Raw genomic sequence first — 18,879 nt, forward strand, 5'->3', positions numbered from 1 at the left:
ACATACAGAATGTGGGGACATGTAAGCACACACATACATACATATAGAGAACGTGGGGACATGTAAGCACATACATACAGAACGTGGGGACATGTAAGCACATTTGGATAGATTTGATAAGCACATACATACATACATACATACATAGAGAACGTGGGGACATGCAAACACATACATACATACAGAACGTGAATACATGTAAGCACATGTATACATACAGAACGTGAATACATGTAAGCACATACAATACATACATACATAAATAGAAAACGTGGGGACATGTAAGCACATACATACATACAGAACGTGGGGACATGTAAGCACATATATACATACATACAGAACGTGGAGACATGTAAGCACATACATACATACATTCAGACCATGAGTACATGTAAGCACATACATACATACAGAACGTGGGGACATGTAAGCACATACAAACATACATACATACATAACGTGGGGACATGTAAGCACATACATACATACAGAACATGGGTAAATGTAAGCACATACATACATACATACAGAATGTGGGGACATGTAAGCACATACATACATACATACAGAACGTGAGTACATGTAAGCACACACATACAGAACGTGGGGACATGTAAGCACATACATACATACAGAACGTGGGGACATGTAAGCACATACATACATACAGAACGTGAGTACATGTAAGCACATACATACAGCACATGGGGACATGTAAGCACATACATACATACATACATAACGTGGGGACATGTAAGCACATACATACATACATACAGAACATGGGTACATGTAAGCACATACATACATACATACAGAATGTGGGGACATGTAAGCACATACATACATACATACAGAACGTGAGTACATGTAAGCACATACATACAGAACGTGGGGACATGTAAGCACATACATACATACAGAACGTGGGGACATGTAAGCACATACATACATACATACAGAACATGAGTACATGTAAGCACATACATACAGAACGTGGGGACATGTAAGCACACACATACATACATACATACAGAACGTGGGGACATGTAAGCACATACATACAGAACGTGGGGACATGTAAGCACACACATACATACATACAGAATGTGGGGACATGTAAGCACATACATACAGAACGTGGGGACATGTAAGCACATACATACATACAGAACGTGGGGACATGTAAGCACACACATACATACATACAGAACGTGGGGACATGTAAGCACATACATACAGAACGTGGGGACATGTAAGCACACACATACATACATACAGAACGTGGGGACATGTGAGCACATTTGGATAGATTTGATTTGCCCAAACAGCTCATTTTGAACATGTCTCTTTATATCACATGTTAGCGGATGATATATCGGGACCCTGAGCCACACATTGTTGCTAATCTGTAGATGGCCGTTACTCCCGGGCACATGAAGGAAAGCTGCGCCATGCCACAGTGTATCACCCTTTTGTAGAGCAATTACATTTAGTGACCTCTCATTTTCGAGTATGTTCTGGGCACTAAATACGCTATTTAAATGAATTAAGTAGAAATAGCCGTGTTAGTCCAGTGGCGATAGTGCCGAGTAAATGAGAACACTTCAGTATTAGGCGATACCTTGTTTGTTTGGACTAACAATTGATATTATAAGACAGGCTTTCGGGAGATCTCCTCTCTTCTCAGCTCAGCGATACAGATTCACATGTATTCCAGGAGTTTAACACAGATATAAAAAAAGGGAGAAAAAGATCGCCATCTAAGGCAGATCATGCAGAGGAGGAATAAATAGACAGGGCAATAGTATGGATGGAAGGCACAGTGAGACACAGGACCATCCATCCATCAGCAGTGTGCAGGGGGGAGCGGGGGTAAGGGACAGTGAGACACAGGACCATCCATCCATCAGCAGTGTGCAGGGGGGAGCGGGGGTAAGGGACAGTGAGACACAGGACCATCCATCCATCAGCAGTGTGCAGGGGGGAGCGGGGGTAAGGGACAGTGAGACACAGGACCATCCATCAGCAGTGTGCAGGGGGGAGCGGGGGTATGGGACAGTGAGACACAGGACCATCCATCAGCAGTGTGCAGGGGGGAGCGGGGGTATGGGACAGTGAGACACAGGACCATCCATCAGCAGTGTGCAGGGGGGGAGCGGGGGTATGGGACAGTGAGACACAGGACCATCCATCAGCAGTGTGCAGGGGGGGAGCGGGGGTATGGGACAGTGAGACACAGGACCATCCATCAGCAGTGTGCAGGGGGGGAGTGGGGGTAAGGGACAGTGAGACACAGGACCATCCATCAGCAGTGTGCAGGGGGGAGCGGGGGTAAGGGACAGTGAGACACAGGACCATCAATCAGCAGTGTGCAGGGGGGAGCGGGGTAAGGGACAGTGAGACACAGGACTATACATCCATCAGCAGTGTGCAGGGGGAGAGGGGGTAAGGGACAGTGAGACACAGGTCTATACATCCATCAGCAATGTGCAGGGGGGAGCGGGGGTATGGGACAGTGAGACACAGGACTATACATCCATCAGCAGTGTGCAGGGGGAGAGGGGGTAAGGGACAGTGAGACACAGGTCTATACATCCATCAGCAATGTGCAGGGGGGAGCGGGGGTATGGGACAGTGAGACACAGGACCATCCATCCATCAGCAGTGTGCAGGGGGGAGCGGGGGTATGGGACAGTGAGACACAGGACCATCCATCCATCAGCAATGTGCAGGGGGAGCGGGGGTAAGGGACAGTGAGACACAGGACCATCCATCAGCAGTGTGCAGGGGGGAGCGGGGGTATGGGACAGTGAGACACAGGACCATCCATCAGCAGTGTGCAGGGGGGAGCGGGGGTAAAGGACAGTGAGACACAGGACCATCCATCAGCAGTGTGCAGGGGGGAGCGGGGGTAAGGGACAGTGAGACACAGGACTATACATCCATCAGCAGTGTGCAGGGGGGAGCGGGGGTAAGGGACAGTGAGACACAGGACCATCCATCAGCAATGTGCAGGGGAGAGCGGGGGTAAGGGACAGTGAGACACAGGACCATCCATCAGCAGTGTGCAGGGGGGAGCGGGGGTAAGGGACAGTGAGACACAGGACCATCAATCAGCAGTGTGCAGGGGGGGAGCGGGGGTAAGGGACAGTGAGACACAGGACCATCCATCAGCAGTGTGCAGGGGGGAGCGGGGGTATGGGACAGTGAGACACAGGACCATCCATCAGCAGTGTGCAGGGGGGAGCGGGGGTATGGGACAGTGAGACACAGGACCATCCATCAGCAGTGTGCAGGGGGGGAGCGGGGGTATGGGACAGTGAGACACAGGACCATCCATCAGCAGTGTGCAGGGGGGGAGCGGGGGTATGGGACAGTGAGACACAGGACCATCCATCAGCAGTGTGCAGGGGGGGAGTGGGGGTAAGGGACAGTGAGACACAGGACCATCCATCAGCAGTGTGCAGGGGGGAGCGGGGGTAAGGGACAGTGAGACACAGGACCATCAATCAGCAGTGTGCAGGGGGGAGCGGGGGTAAGGGACAGTGAGACACAGGACTATACATCCATCAGCAGTGTGCAGGGGGAGAGGGGGTAAGGGACAGTGAGACACAGGTCTATACATCCATCAGCAATGTGCAGGGGGGAGCGGGGGTATGGGACAGTGAGACACAGGACTATACATCCATCAGCAGTGTGCAGGGGGAGAGGGGGTAAGGGACAGTGAGACACAGGTCTATACATCCATCAGCAATGTGCAGGGGGGAGCGGGGGTATGGGACAGTGAGACACAGGACCATCCATCCATCAGCAGTGTGCAGGGGGGAGCGGGGGTAAGGGACAGTGAGACACAGGACCATCCATCCATCAGCAGTGTGCAGGGGGGAGCGGGGGTAAGGGACAGTGAGACACAGGACCATCCATCCATCAGCAGTGTGCAGGGGGGAGCGGGGGTAAGGACAGTGAGACACAGGACCATCCATCAGCAGTGTGCAGGGGGGAGCGGGGGTATGGGACAGTGAGACACAGGACCATCCATCAGCAGTGTGCAGGGGGGAGCGGGGGTATGGGACAGTGAGACACAGGACCATCCATCAGCAGTGTGCAGGGGGGGAGCGGGGGTATGGGACAGTGAGACACAGGACCATCCATCAGCAGTGTGCAGGGGGGGAGCGGGGGTATGGGACAGTGAGACACAGGACCATCCATCAGCAGTGTGCAGGGGGGGAGTGGGGGTAAGGGACAGTGAGACACAGGACCATCCATCAGCAGTGTGCAGGGGGGAGCGGGGGTAAGGGACAGTGAGACACAGGACCATCAATCAGCAGTGTGCAGGGGGGAGCGGGGGTAAGGGACAGTGAGACACAGGACTATACATCCATCAGCAGTGTGCAGGGGGAGAGGGGGTAAGGGACAGTGAGACACAGGTCTATACATCCATCAGCAATGTGCAGGGGGGAGCGGGGGTATGGGACAGTGAGACACAGGACTATACATCCATCAGCAGTGTGCAGGGGGAGAGGGGGTAAGGGACAGTGAGACACAGGTCTATACATCCATCAGCAATGTGCAGGGGGGAGCGGGGGTATGGGACAGTGAGACACAGGACCATCCATCCATCAGCAGTGTGCAGGGGGGAGCGGGGGTATGGGACAGTGAGACACAGGACCATCCATCCATCAGCAATGTGCAGGGGGAGCGGGGGTAAGGGACAGTGAGACACAGGACCATCCATCAGCAGTGTGCAGGGGGGAGCGGGGGTATGGGACAGTGAGACACAGGACCATCCATCAGCAGTGTGCAGGGGGGAGCGGGGGTAAAGGACAGTGAGACACAGGACCATCCATCAGCAGTGTGCAGGGGGGAGCGGGGGTAAGGGACAGTGAGACACAGGACTATACATCCATCAGCAGTGTGCAGGGGGGAGCGGGGGTAAGGGACAGTGAGACACAGGACCATCCATCAGCAATGTGCAGGGGAGAGCGGGGGTAAGGGACAGTGAGACACAGGACCATCCATCAGCAGTGTGCAGGGGGGAGCGGGGGTAAGGGACAGTGAGACACAGGACCATCAATCAGCAGTGTGCAGGGGGGGAGCGGGGGTAAGGGACAGTGAGACACAGGACCATCCATCAGCAGTGTGCAGGGGGGAGCGGGGGTATGGGACAGTGAGACACAGGACCATCCATCAGCAGTGTGCAGGGGGGAGCGGGGGTATGGGACAGTGAGACACAGGACCATCCATCAGCAGTGTGCAGGGGGGAGCGGGGGTATGGGACAGTGAGACACAGGACCATCCATCAGCAGTGTGCAGGGGGGAGCGGGGGTATGGGACAGTGAGACACAGGACCATCCATCAGCAGTGTGCAGGGGGGGAGTGGGGGTAAGGGACAGTGAGACACAGGACCATCCATCAGCAGTGTGCAGGGGGGAGCGGGGTAAGGGACAGTGAGACACAGGACCATCAATCAGCAGTGTGCAGGGGGGAGCGGGGGTAAGGGACAGTGAGACACAGGACTATACATCCATCAGCAGTGTGCAGGGGGAGAGGGGGTAAGGGACAGTGAGACACAGGTCTATACATCCATCAGCAATGTGCAGGGGGGAGCGGGGGTATGGGACAGTGAGACACAGGACTATACATCCATCAGCAGTGTGCAGGGGGAGAGGGGGTAAGGGACAGTGAGACACAGGTCTATACATCCATCAGCAATGTGCAGGGGGGAGCGGGGGTATGGGACAGTGAGACACAGGACCATCCATCCATCAGCAGTGTGCAGGGGGGAGCGGGGGTATGGGACAGTGAGACACAGGACCATCCATCCATCAGCAATGTGCAGGGGGAGCGGGGTAAGGGACAGTGAGACACAGGACCATCCATCAGCAGTGTGCAGGGGGAGCGGGGGTATGGGACAGTGAGACACAGGACCATCCATCAGCAGTGTGCAGGGGGGAGCGGGGGTAAAGGACAGTGAGACACAGGACCATCCATCAGCAGTGTGCAGGGGGGAGCGGGGGTAAGGGACAGTGAGACACAGGACTATACATCCATCAGCAGTGTGCAGGGGGGAGCGGGGGTAAGGGACAGTGAGACACAGGACCATCCATCAGCAATGTGCAGGGGAGAGCGGGGGTAAGGGACAGTGAGACACAGGACCATCCATCAGCAGTGTGCAGGGGGAGCGGGGGTAAGGGACAGTGAGACACAGGACCATCCATCAGCAGTGTGCAGGGGGAGTGGGGGTAAGGGACAGTGAGACACAGGACCATCAATCAGCAGTGTGCAGGGGGGAGCGGGGGTAAGGGACAGTGAGACACAGGACTATACATCCATCAGCAGTGTGCAGGGGGAGAGGGGGTAAGGGACAGTGAGACACAGGTCTATACATCCATCAGCAATGTGCAGGGGGGAGTGGGGGTATGGGACAGTGAGACACAGGACTATACATCCATCAGCAGTGTGCAGGGGGAGAGGGGGTAAGGGACAGTGAGACACAGGTCTATACATCCATCAGCAATGTGCAGGGGGGAGCGGGGGTATGGGACAGTGAGACACAGGACCATCCATCCATCAGCAGTGTGCAGGGGGGAGCGGGGTATGGGACAGTGAGACACAGGACCATCCATCCATCAGCAATGTGCAGGGGGAGCGGGGGTAAGGGACAGTGAGACACAGGACCATCCATCAGCAGTGTGCAGGGGGGAGCGGGGGTATGGGACAGTGAGACACAGGACCATCCATCAGCAGTGTGCAGGGGGGAGCGGGGGTAAAGGACAGTGAGACACAGGACCATCCATCAGCAGTGTGCAGGGGGGAGCGGGGGTAAGGGACAGTGAGACACAGGACTATACATCCATCAGCAGTGTGCAGGGGGAGCGGGGGTAAGGGACAGTGAGACACAGGACCATCCATCAGCAATGTGCAGGGGAGAGCGGGGGTAAGGGACAGTGAGACACAGGACCATCCATCAGCAGTGTGCAGGGGGAGCGGGGGTAAGGGACAGTGAGACACAGGACCATCAATCAGCAGTGTGCAGGGGGGAGCGGGGGTAAGGGACAGTGAGACACAGGACCATCCATCAGCAGTGTGCAGGGGGGAGCGGGGGTATGGGACAGTGAGACACAGGACCATCCATCAGCAGTGTGCAGGGGGGAGCGGGGGTATGGGACAGTGAGACACAGGACCATCCATCAGCAGTGTGCAGGGGGGGAGCGGGGGTATGGGACAGTGAGACACAGGACCATCCATCAGCAGTGTGCAGGGGGGGAGCGGGGGTATGGGACAGTGAGACACAGGACCATCCATCAGCAGTGTGCAGGGGGGAGTGGGGGTAAGGGACAGTGAGACACAGGACCATCCATCAGCAGTGTGCAGGGGGGAGCGGGGGTAAGGGACAGTGAGACACAGGACCATCAATCAGCAGTGTGCAGGGGGGAGCGGGGTAAGGGACAGTGAGACACAGGACTATACATCCATCAGCAGTGTGCAGGGGAGAGGGGGTAAGGGACAGTGAGACACAGGTCTATACATCCATCAGCAATGTGCAGGGGGGAGCGGGGGTATGGGACAGTGAGACACAGGACTATACATCCATCAGCAGTGTGCAGGGGGAGAGGGGGTAAGGGACAGTGAGACACAGGTCTATACATCCATCAGCAATGTGCAGGGGGGAGCGGGGGTATGGGACAGTGAGACACAGGACCATCCATCCATCAGCAGTGTGCAGGGGGGAGCGGGGGTATGGGACAGTGAGACACAGGACCATCCATCCATCAGCAATGTGCAGGGGGAGCGGGGGTAAGGGACAGTGAGACACAGGACCATCCATCAGCAGTGTGCAGGGGGGAGCGGGGGTATGGGACAGTGAGACACAGGACCATCCATCAGCAGTGTGCAGGGGGGAGCGGGGGTCAAGGACAGTGAGACACAGGACCATCCATCAGCAGTGTGCAGGGGGGAGCGGGGGTAAGGGACAGTGAGACACAGGACTATACATCCATCAGCAGTGTGCAGGGGGGAGCGGGGGTAAGGGACAGTGAGACACAGGACCATCCATCAGCAATGTGCAGGGGAGAGCGGGGGTAAGGGACAGTGAGACACAGGACCATCCATCAGCAGTGTGCAGGGGGGAGCGGGGGTAAGGGACAGTGAGACACAGGACCATCAATCAGCAGTGTGCAGGGGGGGAGCGGGGGTAAGGGACAGTGAGACACAGGACCATCAATCAGCAGTGTGCAGGGGGGAGCGGGGGTAAGGGACAGTGAGACACTGGACCATCCATCCATCAGCAGTGTGCAGGGGGGAGCGGGGGTATGGGACAGTGAGACACAGGACCATCAATCAGCAGTGTGCAGGGGGGAGCGGGGGTAAGGGACAGTGAGACACTGGACCATCCATCCATCAGCAGTGTGCAGGGGGGAGCGGGGGTATGGGACAGTGAGACACAGGACCATCAATCAGCAGTGTGCAGGGGGGAGCGGGGGTAAGGGACAGTGAGACACTGGACCATCCATCCATCAGCAGTGTGCAGGGGGGAGCGGGGGTAAGGGACAGTGAGACACAGGACCATCCATCCATCAGCAGTGTGCAGGGGGAGCAGGGGTATGGGACAGTGAGACACAGGACTATACATCCATCCGCAGTGTGCAGGGGGGAGCGGGGGTAAGGAACAGTGTGACACAGGACCATCCATCCATCCGCAGTGTGCAGGGGGGAGCGGGGGTAAGGGACAGTGAGACACAGGACCATCCATCCATCAGCAGTGTGCAGGGGGGAGCGGGGGTAAGGAACAGTGTGACACAGGACCATCCATCAGCAGTGTGCAGGGGGGAGCGGGGGTAAGGGACAGTGAGACACAGGACCATCCATCCATCAGCAATGTGCAGGGGGGAGCGGGGGTAAAGTACAGTGAGACACGGGACTATACATCCATCAGCAGTGTGCAGGGGGGAGCAGGGGTAAGGGACAGTGAGACACAGGACCATCCATCCATCAGCAGTGTGCAGGGGGAGCGGGGGTAAGGGACAGTGAGACACAGGACTATACACCCATCAGCAGTGTGCAGGGGGGAGCGGGGGTAAGGGACAGTGAGACACGGGACTATACATCCATCAGCAGTGTGCAGGGGGGAGCGGGGGTAAGGGACAGTGTGACACAGGACCATCCATCAGCAGTGTGCAGGGGGGAGCGGGGGTAAGGGACAGTGAGACACAGGACTATCCATCAGCAGTGTGCAGGGGGGAGCGGGGGTAAGGGACAGTGAGACACAGGACCATCCATCCATCAGCAGTGTGCAGGGGGGAGCGGGGGTAAGGGACAGTGTGACACAGGACCATCCATCAGCAGTGTGCAGGGGGGAGCGGGGGTAAGGGACAGTGAGACACAGGACTATACATCCATCAGCAGTGTGCAGGGGGGAGCGGGGGTAAGGGACAGTGAGACACAGGACCATCCATCCATCAGCAGTGTGCAGGGGGGAGCGGGGGTATGGGACAGTGAGACACAGGACCATCCATCAGCAGTGTGCAGGGGGAGAGGGGTTAAGGGACAGTGTGACACAGGACCATCCATCAGCAGTGTGCAGGAGGGAGCGGGGGTAAGAGAGAGTGAGACACAGGACCATCCATCAGCAGTGTGCAGGAGGGAGCGGGGGTAAGGGACAGTGAGACACAGGACCATCCATCAGCAGTTTTAACATGATTGCAATGACTAACATCAGAAGTCTGGAATGCGTTTAGACAGGAAGATGATTTGAGGGACACAGTTAATGCCTAAAGCAGTGGGGTGATCATAAGCAGAAGGAAGAGCAACAGGATTCACCAGTGAAACGTAAGACTATAAGCAGGTTGCTGGTGGTGATTCTTAGGAGATACGTGCAGGTTACAGTTGGTGTTTAGATACTTTTCATAAGATGATTAATCAGGTTTTACAAGAACAGAGATACTGAGACTTTTTAAGTGTTCATTAAACCAGTGTTATTCTATTGAGTGAGCAGTTATATTGTCCTCAGATAGGCAAATGATTACTTTATACTGATTGATCCATTACTGCAATGTGCAAGGCATGGCCTATAGTGTTTTCTGTTTTCTCATCTTATGAGTGCACACATGTAAGCATGTCACATACGTTATTTAGCTAAGTAATCCTCACCCGTATGTGTGACTGCACTTCAAATAAGACTAGTGTTTGTTCTAACATTCACGATTGTGTATAAAGTGACATGTATACATGAGATTGATATATAGTGTATAATATATATATATATATATATATATATATATATAAAAGGAAAAAAAGAGGAGAGAGCGCACACCCATAGCGTAAAATTGTAGATTTAATGAGGGGAAAAGGGGGAGGGGGGGTAAAAAACGCACTTACAAAAGTACAATAAAATCAAGCATATGTGATAATAATCACCACCATCCGGTTAAGACTGCAAGCTCTTGGGGCAATCCCAGGCTCCGTTGGTAAAGGATCGACGTCCCCGCAGATTTCCAGGGCTGGTGTGCTGTTTGAAAGTCCAAGAAAGTAGTTCCGTATGGTGTCGGTCTCTGTAGCACTTGCGCATGGATGGGTCCGCTCCAGCGCTTGGTATTGACTTCAATGTCAGTGCGTCTGACGTAATGACGCTCCCTGATGCGTTTCGTCAGTCACGGCCAACTTTTTCAAAGGGATCAATCCCTTGATTGATTCCCCTCATTAAATCTACAATTTTACACTATGGGCGAGCGCTCTCTCCTCTTTTTTTCCTTTTAGATACCTTGTGGACGTGGTTTGTCCACATTGAGAGCTGCCGGAGACCCTGCATACCAGCACCCATATATTTTTACTGGAACCATTTGAGGACTGGTTTTTCCCTTTTTTTGCTTTTTTCTTTATATGTTGTTTTATATTTGGTATGGGCCCACTATATGATCTTTAGGTTTTTGTATAAAATTGCTTATGTTATCTAGGGATACACCCACAATAGTTCACATTTGATTTAGATTTATTTGAGCAATTACATCCACACTGGTTCACTTCAATCAGGGGCGCAGCTTTTTTCTTTTTCTGTTTGTTATATATATATATATATATATATATATAAAATATATATACTGTATTTTCACTTACCAGGTCTCTCCAGATCCTCGGTGTCCACCAGTACAGGAAGTCCCGCTACCTGGGATGTGGCAATGACCTCACTGAGACGCTGTTCCAGAAGGCTCAGATGCAGGGGAGCAGGTTGTCCCCTTCCTGTCCTCTTGGTGTGGGCAATGTGGTCAGCCAGCTTGCTATCTGTCCACCACTTCTTCAGCATGTCGATGCAGCGAACCATGTTCCCTAGCGCATTAATGGGTGTGAGGAAGCAACCCCCAAACCTGCTGTTTCTCCTCGGTGCTGGTGCGGGAGCACAAAGCCCCTAATAGTTTGGAGTGGATGTCCACCACTCCATTGATTAATATTTCCAACTCTTCCTCTGTAAATATGAGGCTATGGACCCTCTCAGCATCAAACCCTGGAGCAGTCAGTGGCAGAGGTGGAGGCCTGATCAGCCAACAGTTGAGCTGTTTAGCTGACATGGCCAAGTTATTCAGTTTGTAATGTGTATTTATTTGAAGTTGCAACATGCTCATGGGCGTTATGTTGGGTAACCAGAACGCATGTCATACTGTTTCCAAGTGCGCATGTGCAGTGCGTTGTTTAACGCGTCTCAGCGCAACAACAATCCCAGTTCATACAGGTAACGTAATGATGGTCGTTTTGTTAACGGATGCTGTTTTTGGATATCATTAGCTTTGAGGATACCCCATTCAATGGAGGAAAACTAACGTCCAATACCTAATTAGGTAGGCCACACTTAACAGCGCTTTGAGTATCCACCACTTAGAATGTTATCTTGGGTTTTACATCTGTGTCTGGTTGTAACCACTCCCAGCTTCTCATTGCAAAGCCAGGATAACCAGCCTCACACTGACGAGACCCAAAAGGTCGAAACAGTTGTCTGTGAGTAGGGTTACTGGCTCTACTTCTTTAACCCCGGCTGTGCTGAAAAGGCTGTGCAAAGCGGCAGGCTTACAGGGGTCCGTGTTAAAATTGACAAGAAGCAAAAAGTGGCACTGTGTGCTCATTTGCATGTCATTACCCAGAATCCCTGGCTGCAGTGGAAGCATTGTTTGCTAAGAGATAATGGGGAAGGGCAGGGTTGTGAATGTGCCGACACTGTGGGATTTTTATTTGCTGTACATATGTGCTAAACTCGTGGAATTGTTTGCAAATTACTATTGGCTGACCTGAGGAGGAGAGTAGAAGTCTAATAACAATTGTTAATCAAAATAGCAAAGGTATCACCTAATCCTGAAGGACTTATTTATTAAGTCCAGAATTTCTTCACAATCAGGCAACGTAGCACTAGTATTTCAGGGCACGGTTAAGGAAACATATCTCTGTCCCAATGCTCATATCTTATTATAATAATAATAATAACAACTTCATTTATACAGCTCTTTTATCCCAATGAGACTCAAAGGGCTTCACAGTAACAAAAAGGGAAAAGAAAAAAATATTTAAGGTTTTAAAGAGACCAAACACAAGGAAAGATACAATACAGGATGGGACGGTGCTGTCGCTATTAAATGTTGGACAGGTTGTGGTTCATTAATGAAATGCCTGGTAGGTCTGGAGCCTGTTCATATAGATTCCCAGAGAGGGGGCGTCTCACACTGTATGAGGCAGACTGTTCCAGAGAGTGGGAGCAGCGCGGCTAAACGCTCGGGCGCCAAAGGAAGTCACAGAGATTCTGGGAACTGGTAGGAGTCCTTCATCTGCAGATGGAAGTGAGAAAATGGGAGTGCAGGAAGCACTCTCAGATATCTGGGACCCTGGGCATGTAGGGCTTTGAATGCCAGAGACAGGGCAGAGAACGGAGAACAGGTGTCATTTGGCAGGAACGCATCTGGTTAGTTAACAACCTGGCCACAGCATTCTGCACCAGCTGCAGTTCTGTTTCCGGAAGGCTCGGGTAGTGCATTGCAGTAGTCCAGGTGTGAGGGCACAAAAGCACGGACAAGCATAGTAAGATCCTCCGGGGGGATCAAGTTCTTAATCCTGGCTATGTTCTTTAGGTGGAAGGATGAAGTATGATCACGGCTGACACCTGATGTTTAAGAGTCAAGCCACAGTTAAAGAAAACACCAAGATTCCGCACACTCACAGAGTTTAGCAGCTGGGAGTCCCCAAGCTTAAGGCCAGTGTGTGACCTAGCTGCGGTGAGCATCCACCACAAGAACTTCTGTCTTATCAGGATTTAACCTAACCAACTGGCACTCATCCACTATAGGAGCTCAGATAAACATCTATTGATGACTGATAATGGGTCCTTAGTGCCTGGTACAAAGGACAAGTAGAGTTGAGTGTCATCTGCATAGTAGTGATAACCCAGGCCATGCTGTCTGATGGTGTCACCTAGTGGCAGCATGTACACTGCAAACAACATAGGAGATTGGGTAGAACCCTGTGGCACTCCACGACAGGGGCATTGGTGCAGAGGAGTACACTCAAGATACTCTCTGTGACCTGCCAGTGAGAAGATCTGAACCAGCTGAGATCTGTGCCACCCAGTCCACTGAAATCCATCTGGTACACCTTTAAGATGCCATGGTCCACGGTATCAAATGCTGCAAAGATGTGAAGGAGTACTAAGATCGAACAGTCACCTCTGTCTTTTGCTACCAGGAGATCATTTTGCACACAAATAAGAGCTTTTTTAGTACTATGCTCTCTTCTGAATCTTGACATTAATGGGTCATAAATATCATGGGATGATAGATGGATTCCGGTTGGGTTGCCACCACTTTCTCAATAACCTTCCCTAGGAAAGGAAGGTTTGATACAGACCTGTTATTAGCCATGCAATCCGGGTCCAATTAAGGCTTTTTAAGTAGAGGTCTGATGACTGCTCCCCTCCGCAGTTCTGGAAAGATCCCGTCTGCAAAGAGCACAGGACTATTTGGGCAAACACTGGACTGATTACATCAACACACCCTAAGAGAAGGCGTGTTGGGACTGGGTCCAAATCACAGGTAGTGGGATGCAACCCCTGGATTGTTTGCACGATGTCTTCTACATCCAGATGGTCAAAGCTAGTCCACAAAGACATTGAACCTGCATTTTCATGCCTGGAACCCTGTCACTTATTTTATAGCACGGTTGGGATTCCAGCCCAGATGGAGATGACTTTATCAGAGAAGAAGAGAGCAATGTTCCCACAACAGGCCTGTGAGAATGCTTCACCAGACTGCAGACATGCTGGTTTGCAGAGCCTCTCCACGGTGCAGAAGAGCTGAGCAGGTGTATTGTCCGCTGCCATGATCTCACGTGATAGGAACTCCGATTTCTTACTAGTAATTGTGGACTGGTATTTTGTGATGTGGTCAGTCAGTTACTGCTTGTCCTCTACCATGCAAAACTTCCGCTTGCGCCGCTCAAGCCTGCGACACTTCTTCAACTCTCTAATAGAACTGTCGAACAAAGGGGTGTGGTGGTGTGAGGTGAGGGGTCGCATGCGCACAGCAGCGCTAGTATCCATTGCGTACATGTACTTACAGTTTTCCTGACTGCTTCTTGCTCAACGTGGTTTCGCAATACACACATAAATCTTCTTCTCGACAGGCTTATGATTAGGAAATAATTGCAGCAGCTGTGACTTATTATGAGATTTTTAATGAATGTGGCTTTTTTGATCTAGGGTGGAATTTCACCTTCGATTAATTACTTCTAAACAAACTGCACTTAACCACTTGCCTAATTAAGGCTGGAACTGAGGCTATAAACGATATTGTTAATAGCACCTCCAGATCTATTGTATACTTACAGCTATGAGTGCCCTGTGGGTGAGATATATCTGGTGGCCGAAAAGATAAAATACTTAGGCGTCAGACAGAATTTTTAGGAGCCCGCGCTGTTAGCTGTGTGGGTGGAGGGAGGGTTCCTGCTACCCCGCTGGTCTCTCCATCCGTTGTCAGCTCTGTGTATATCAGTGTATCTGTGACACACTAACACACACTGACACTCTCAAACAGACATAGAAAGTACACTGGTGACTTAATAAAAGATTTTTATTTTTTATAACAAGTCTGGAGTCTTCAAAGTTCTACTCTCACAAAGACACACACTTACACTCTCTCACACACACACTTACACTTTCTCTCACACACACACACTGACAGACAGACACTCTCTCACACAGACATAAACACTGACACTCAAACAGACACACATGAACACACACTTACTCTCTCACACAGACACAATCTCACTTACACTCTCACACACTGACACACATTCTCACACAGACACACACACGCTGACTCACACAGACACACACGCACACATTCTCTCTCACACACAGACACACACACTTACACTCTCTCAAACAGACACACTCAAAACAGATGTACACTGTCTCACACAGACACAAACACTGACACACACTCTCACACAGACACACACTCACTTACACTCTCTCACACAGACACACACACACTGACTCTTACACAGACACATACACTCTTACACACACTGACTCTCTCACACAGACACATACATACACACTGACTCTCTCACACAGACACATACATACACACTGACTCTCTCACACAGACACACACACAATCTCACATCTCTGCTCTCATCTCGCAGTAGCTGTGCCCCCTCTGATTAGCTCTGCCCCCACATGCCTGCTGTGTGTATAGATGTATGTAGATATATATAGATCAGTGGAAATTGTGTACTAAGTGATCTCTCTCACAAATCTTTCTGATGGGAGTTTGATATGTTGGCATGTTAAATGGAAATAGCATTAAAGTAGACTGGAACACACTTTAACCCTTAGCTGTAGCGGAACGGTTATCCTCCTGAATGTGGAGGATCCCATCTGAAAAAAAGAGTAACAATAATAATATATGAAAGTAGTAAGGCGCATTGCAGCCACCTCTGGGGTGGAATCCCACTAACACCTTTGCATGGTATCTCACTCTTCCCATCTCATTACACAGGAACCTGATGCCCCGATCCCTGGACCGACAGATCACAGTGGAGAAGACCCCCAGTTACTTTGTGACGTGGGAGACCCCTCGCCGAATCTCGCACATGTCACCCCGTGTCAAGCTCATTGTGGTGGTGCGTAACCCCGTGACCCGTGCCATCTCCGACTATACGCAGACCCTGTCCAAGAAACCAGACATCCCCAGCTTCAGCGAGCTGGCCTTCCGCAACCAGACCAGCGGGGAGGTGGACATCGCATGGAATGCCATTCGGATTGGACTGTACGCTCTGCATTTGCAACCCTGGCTCAGCCACTTTCCCCTCTCCCAGATGCACTTTGTGAGCGGAGAGCGACTCATCACGGACCCGGCCGGGGAGATGACACGTGTGCAGGACTTCCTGGGTCTCAAGCGCCTGGTTACTGACAAACACTTCTACTTCAATAAGACCAAAGGCTTCCCCTGTCTGAAGAAGCCCGGAGGAGGTGGGGAGCCTCGTTGTCTGGGAAAATCCAAGGGACGTATTCACGTTCAGATCAACCCAGAGGATATAGAACAGCTGAGGGACTTCTACAGGCCCCATAACATCAAGTTCTATGAGACAGTGGGGCAGGACTTCCACTGGGAGTAGACAGCGGAGGGTGAGAGAGGGATAGAGAAGAGCACAAATTTGTGGTCAGAAGAATGAAGCGAAGACTGGAGGGGGAAGAGAAAGACAAGGCATAGAGCGGTAGGAGAGACTAAACAAGTAATGAGAAGGTGTAAGAGAGAAACAGAGTGAGGGGAGAGGGAGAGAAATTAGGGAATTAGAAATGTGGGTCTGAAGGTGGAGATGAGACATAGAAGTGGAAGAGAACAGGAGAGAGGGGAGTGGTGATAAGTTTGTGAGAGAGTGGAGAACGAAGAACAGAAATAGGACCAGAAGGAGGAACGAGGCAAGTGAGTGAGGGAGGAAAGAGACAGTGACACAGCAATGAGCGGAAGAAGCAACCAGTCAGTGGGAGAGAGAAACAATCAGGACCAGAGAAGGAAGAGAGAGCAGGGAGGGAAATGAGATCATTCATGCTTTCTATGGGAAGGAAAGCTCAGAGAGTAAGTAGAGGGAGAGACAAAGAAGTGAGGGGGGAGAGAGAGAAACAGAAGGAATTGGGGGGCGGCAGGGGGGTAGATACAAAAAGGTGAAGGAGAGAGAACAATGCTGCAGACGTATAGAATCAATGCTCTGATCATGAGCTAGGGGTGAAGGAGCAATTAGTGAGGAGACGGTTTAAAGCAGGGGTGGCCAATTCCAGTCCTTAAGGGCCACCAACAGATCAGGTTTTAAGGTGGCTCAATCAGTGGCTCAGTCAGATGTGTGGTCGCCCTTGAGGAATGAAGTTCCAGTCCTGGTTCTAAAGGGAGACATTCCTCACTCGAGCGCACTCGCAGCATTCTGCCAGCCTCTTTCCTCATGTGGTGCTGAAAGCAACTGATTGGCCAGTGTCTGGTGAGGCCATGAGCATTAAGGGAGCACAGCCTGCACTTTCCAATTGCACTTTCACAGGAGGACTTTAGACACGAATTGAGGATCTGTAGTGACACTGTCTGGGCCTCTCAGCAGAGAGCCATCCTATGGGAGCGAGCAACGAGTAATTATCATGATGTTGTGGTGAACGCAACCCCATCACGGCCAGCGCAGCCTGTAACACATTGTTATTATAGCACAGCAAAAAGGGGATAGCTAGCGAGTGTTCTCATCACAAGGCTCACATCATCAAAAGTTAGTTTAAAGATGATCGTTCTTGCAATGGAAGAAGCTTTCATCTCAGGCCGGGGACATCATCAAGGTGTTATAGCGAGGGTGTAGTATCATAATACAGAATGACATGGGGAGGGATGTGGGGGAGCTGCACAGCTGAGGTGCTAAGTCACTCTGCCTATTTTGGGCATCATGTTGTAGCATAGAATGGTTTTATCACTGCAGTTGTGTGGTTCACTTTAGCATATTGCATTGCAGGGCCTTCTGTTCATTCACTCATCACATGGACATGTTAACACCTATCTGAGGTGATCCATTCTCTCTCTCTTCTGTTGCATGATTGCACCCTGATGACATGTCTGCAGTCAGCTGCCGATCTCCCATCCGAGCTTGTAATTTCCGATGCTTTTCGCCAGCCCAGCTCTTTCTGTGACCCCAGAGCTCATGTAAACGCCTGCGGAAGTTCACGCTGGCGTTATGCAGAGCGCGGGATCAGTCGGGACTCGGTTCCAGGCGATTTACAACAATCCTCCTCCTCCTGTTTTTTTTTTTTTTTTTGCAGCAAATCTGAAATCCAAAGATCTCCGCTCATTAGAAATTGGAGCCTTGTCTGTCAGACAATTACAGGATCTAAATAGACCTGCCAGATCCAATAAAGCACTAAAACAATCTATGGAGTGATGCTCTGCACAGCGGTGGTATGAAGGGGTCACACATGCAGTGCCCACCTTGCTCCCTTCACCCAGTAACCTTTGTAGGTTGCAATTATAATTGTCGGAAACAATGCATACACTTATTAGACGCGCCAGCGGTGTGGCCTACACCAGCCTATTGCGTTTAAGCTGTGTCACACGTGCAATATTTCCCTCTGTGCTATTTGTTGGCTCTACACGTGTACACGGTCGTAGGTGCTAAACACGCGACTACACATGACAAGCAGGTATATAGCCCGTGCCAGCTTTGAAATACTGTTTTAGGCTGCGCTTATAGCGATGGCAATATCAGGCTACGGTCGCTGGAAAAATCAAATTGAGATGACTTCCAGCGATCGCGACCAAGCCGTCGCGCTTACTATAAGTGCACGCGACGGCGGCAATGCATTTGTTTTGACGC

General features: G+C 51.3%; 1 protein-coding gene across 1 annotated transcript in view; it reads left to right on the forward strand.

Moving 5' to 3' along the window:
* Positions 1 to 17,176, forward strand: part of HS3ST2 (heparan sulfate-glucosamine 3-sulfotransferase 2) — a 21,073-nt gene extending 3,897 nt beyond the window's left edge. The window contains exon 2 of the mRNA XM_075565633.1: positions 16,041 to 17,176. Coding sequence (XP_075421748.1) covers positions 16,041 to 16,659 — 619 coding nt within the window. The 3' untranslated portion in view covers positions 16,660 to 17,176. The remainder of the gene's footprint in view (positions 1 to 16,040) is intronic.
* Positions 17,177 to 18,879: the final 1,703 nt, after the last annotated feature.

Source organism: Ascaphus truei, chromosome 11 (assembly GCF_040206685.1).
Source record: "Ascaphus truei isolate aAscTru1 chromosome 11, aAscTru1.hap1, whole genome shotgun sequence".
Taxonomy (NCBI): domain Eukaryota; kingdom Metazoa; phylum Chordata; class Amphibia; order Anura; family Ascaphidae; genus Ascaphus; species Ascaphus truei.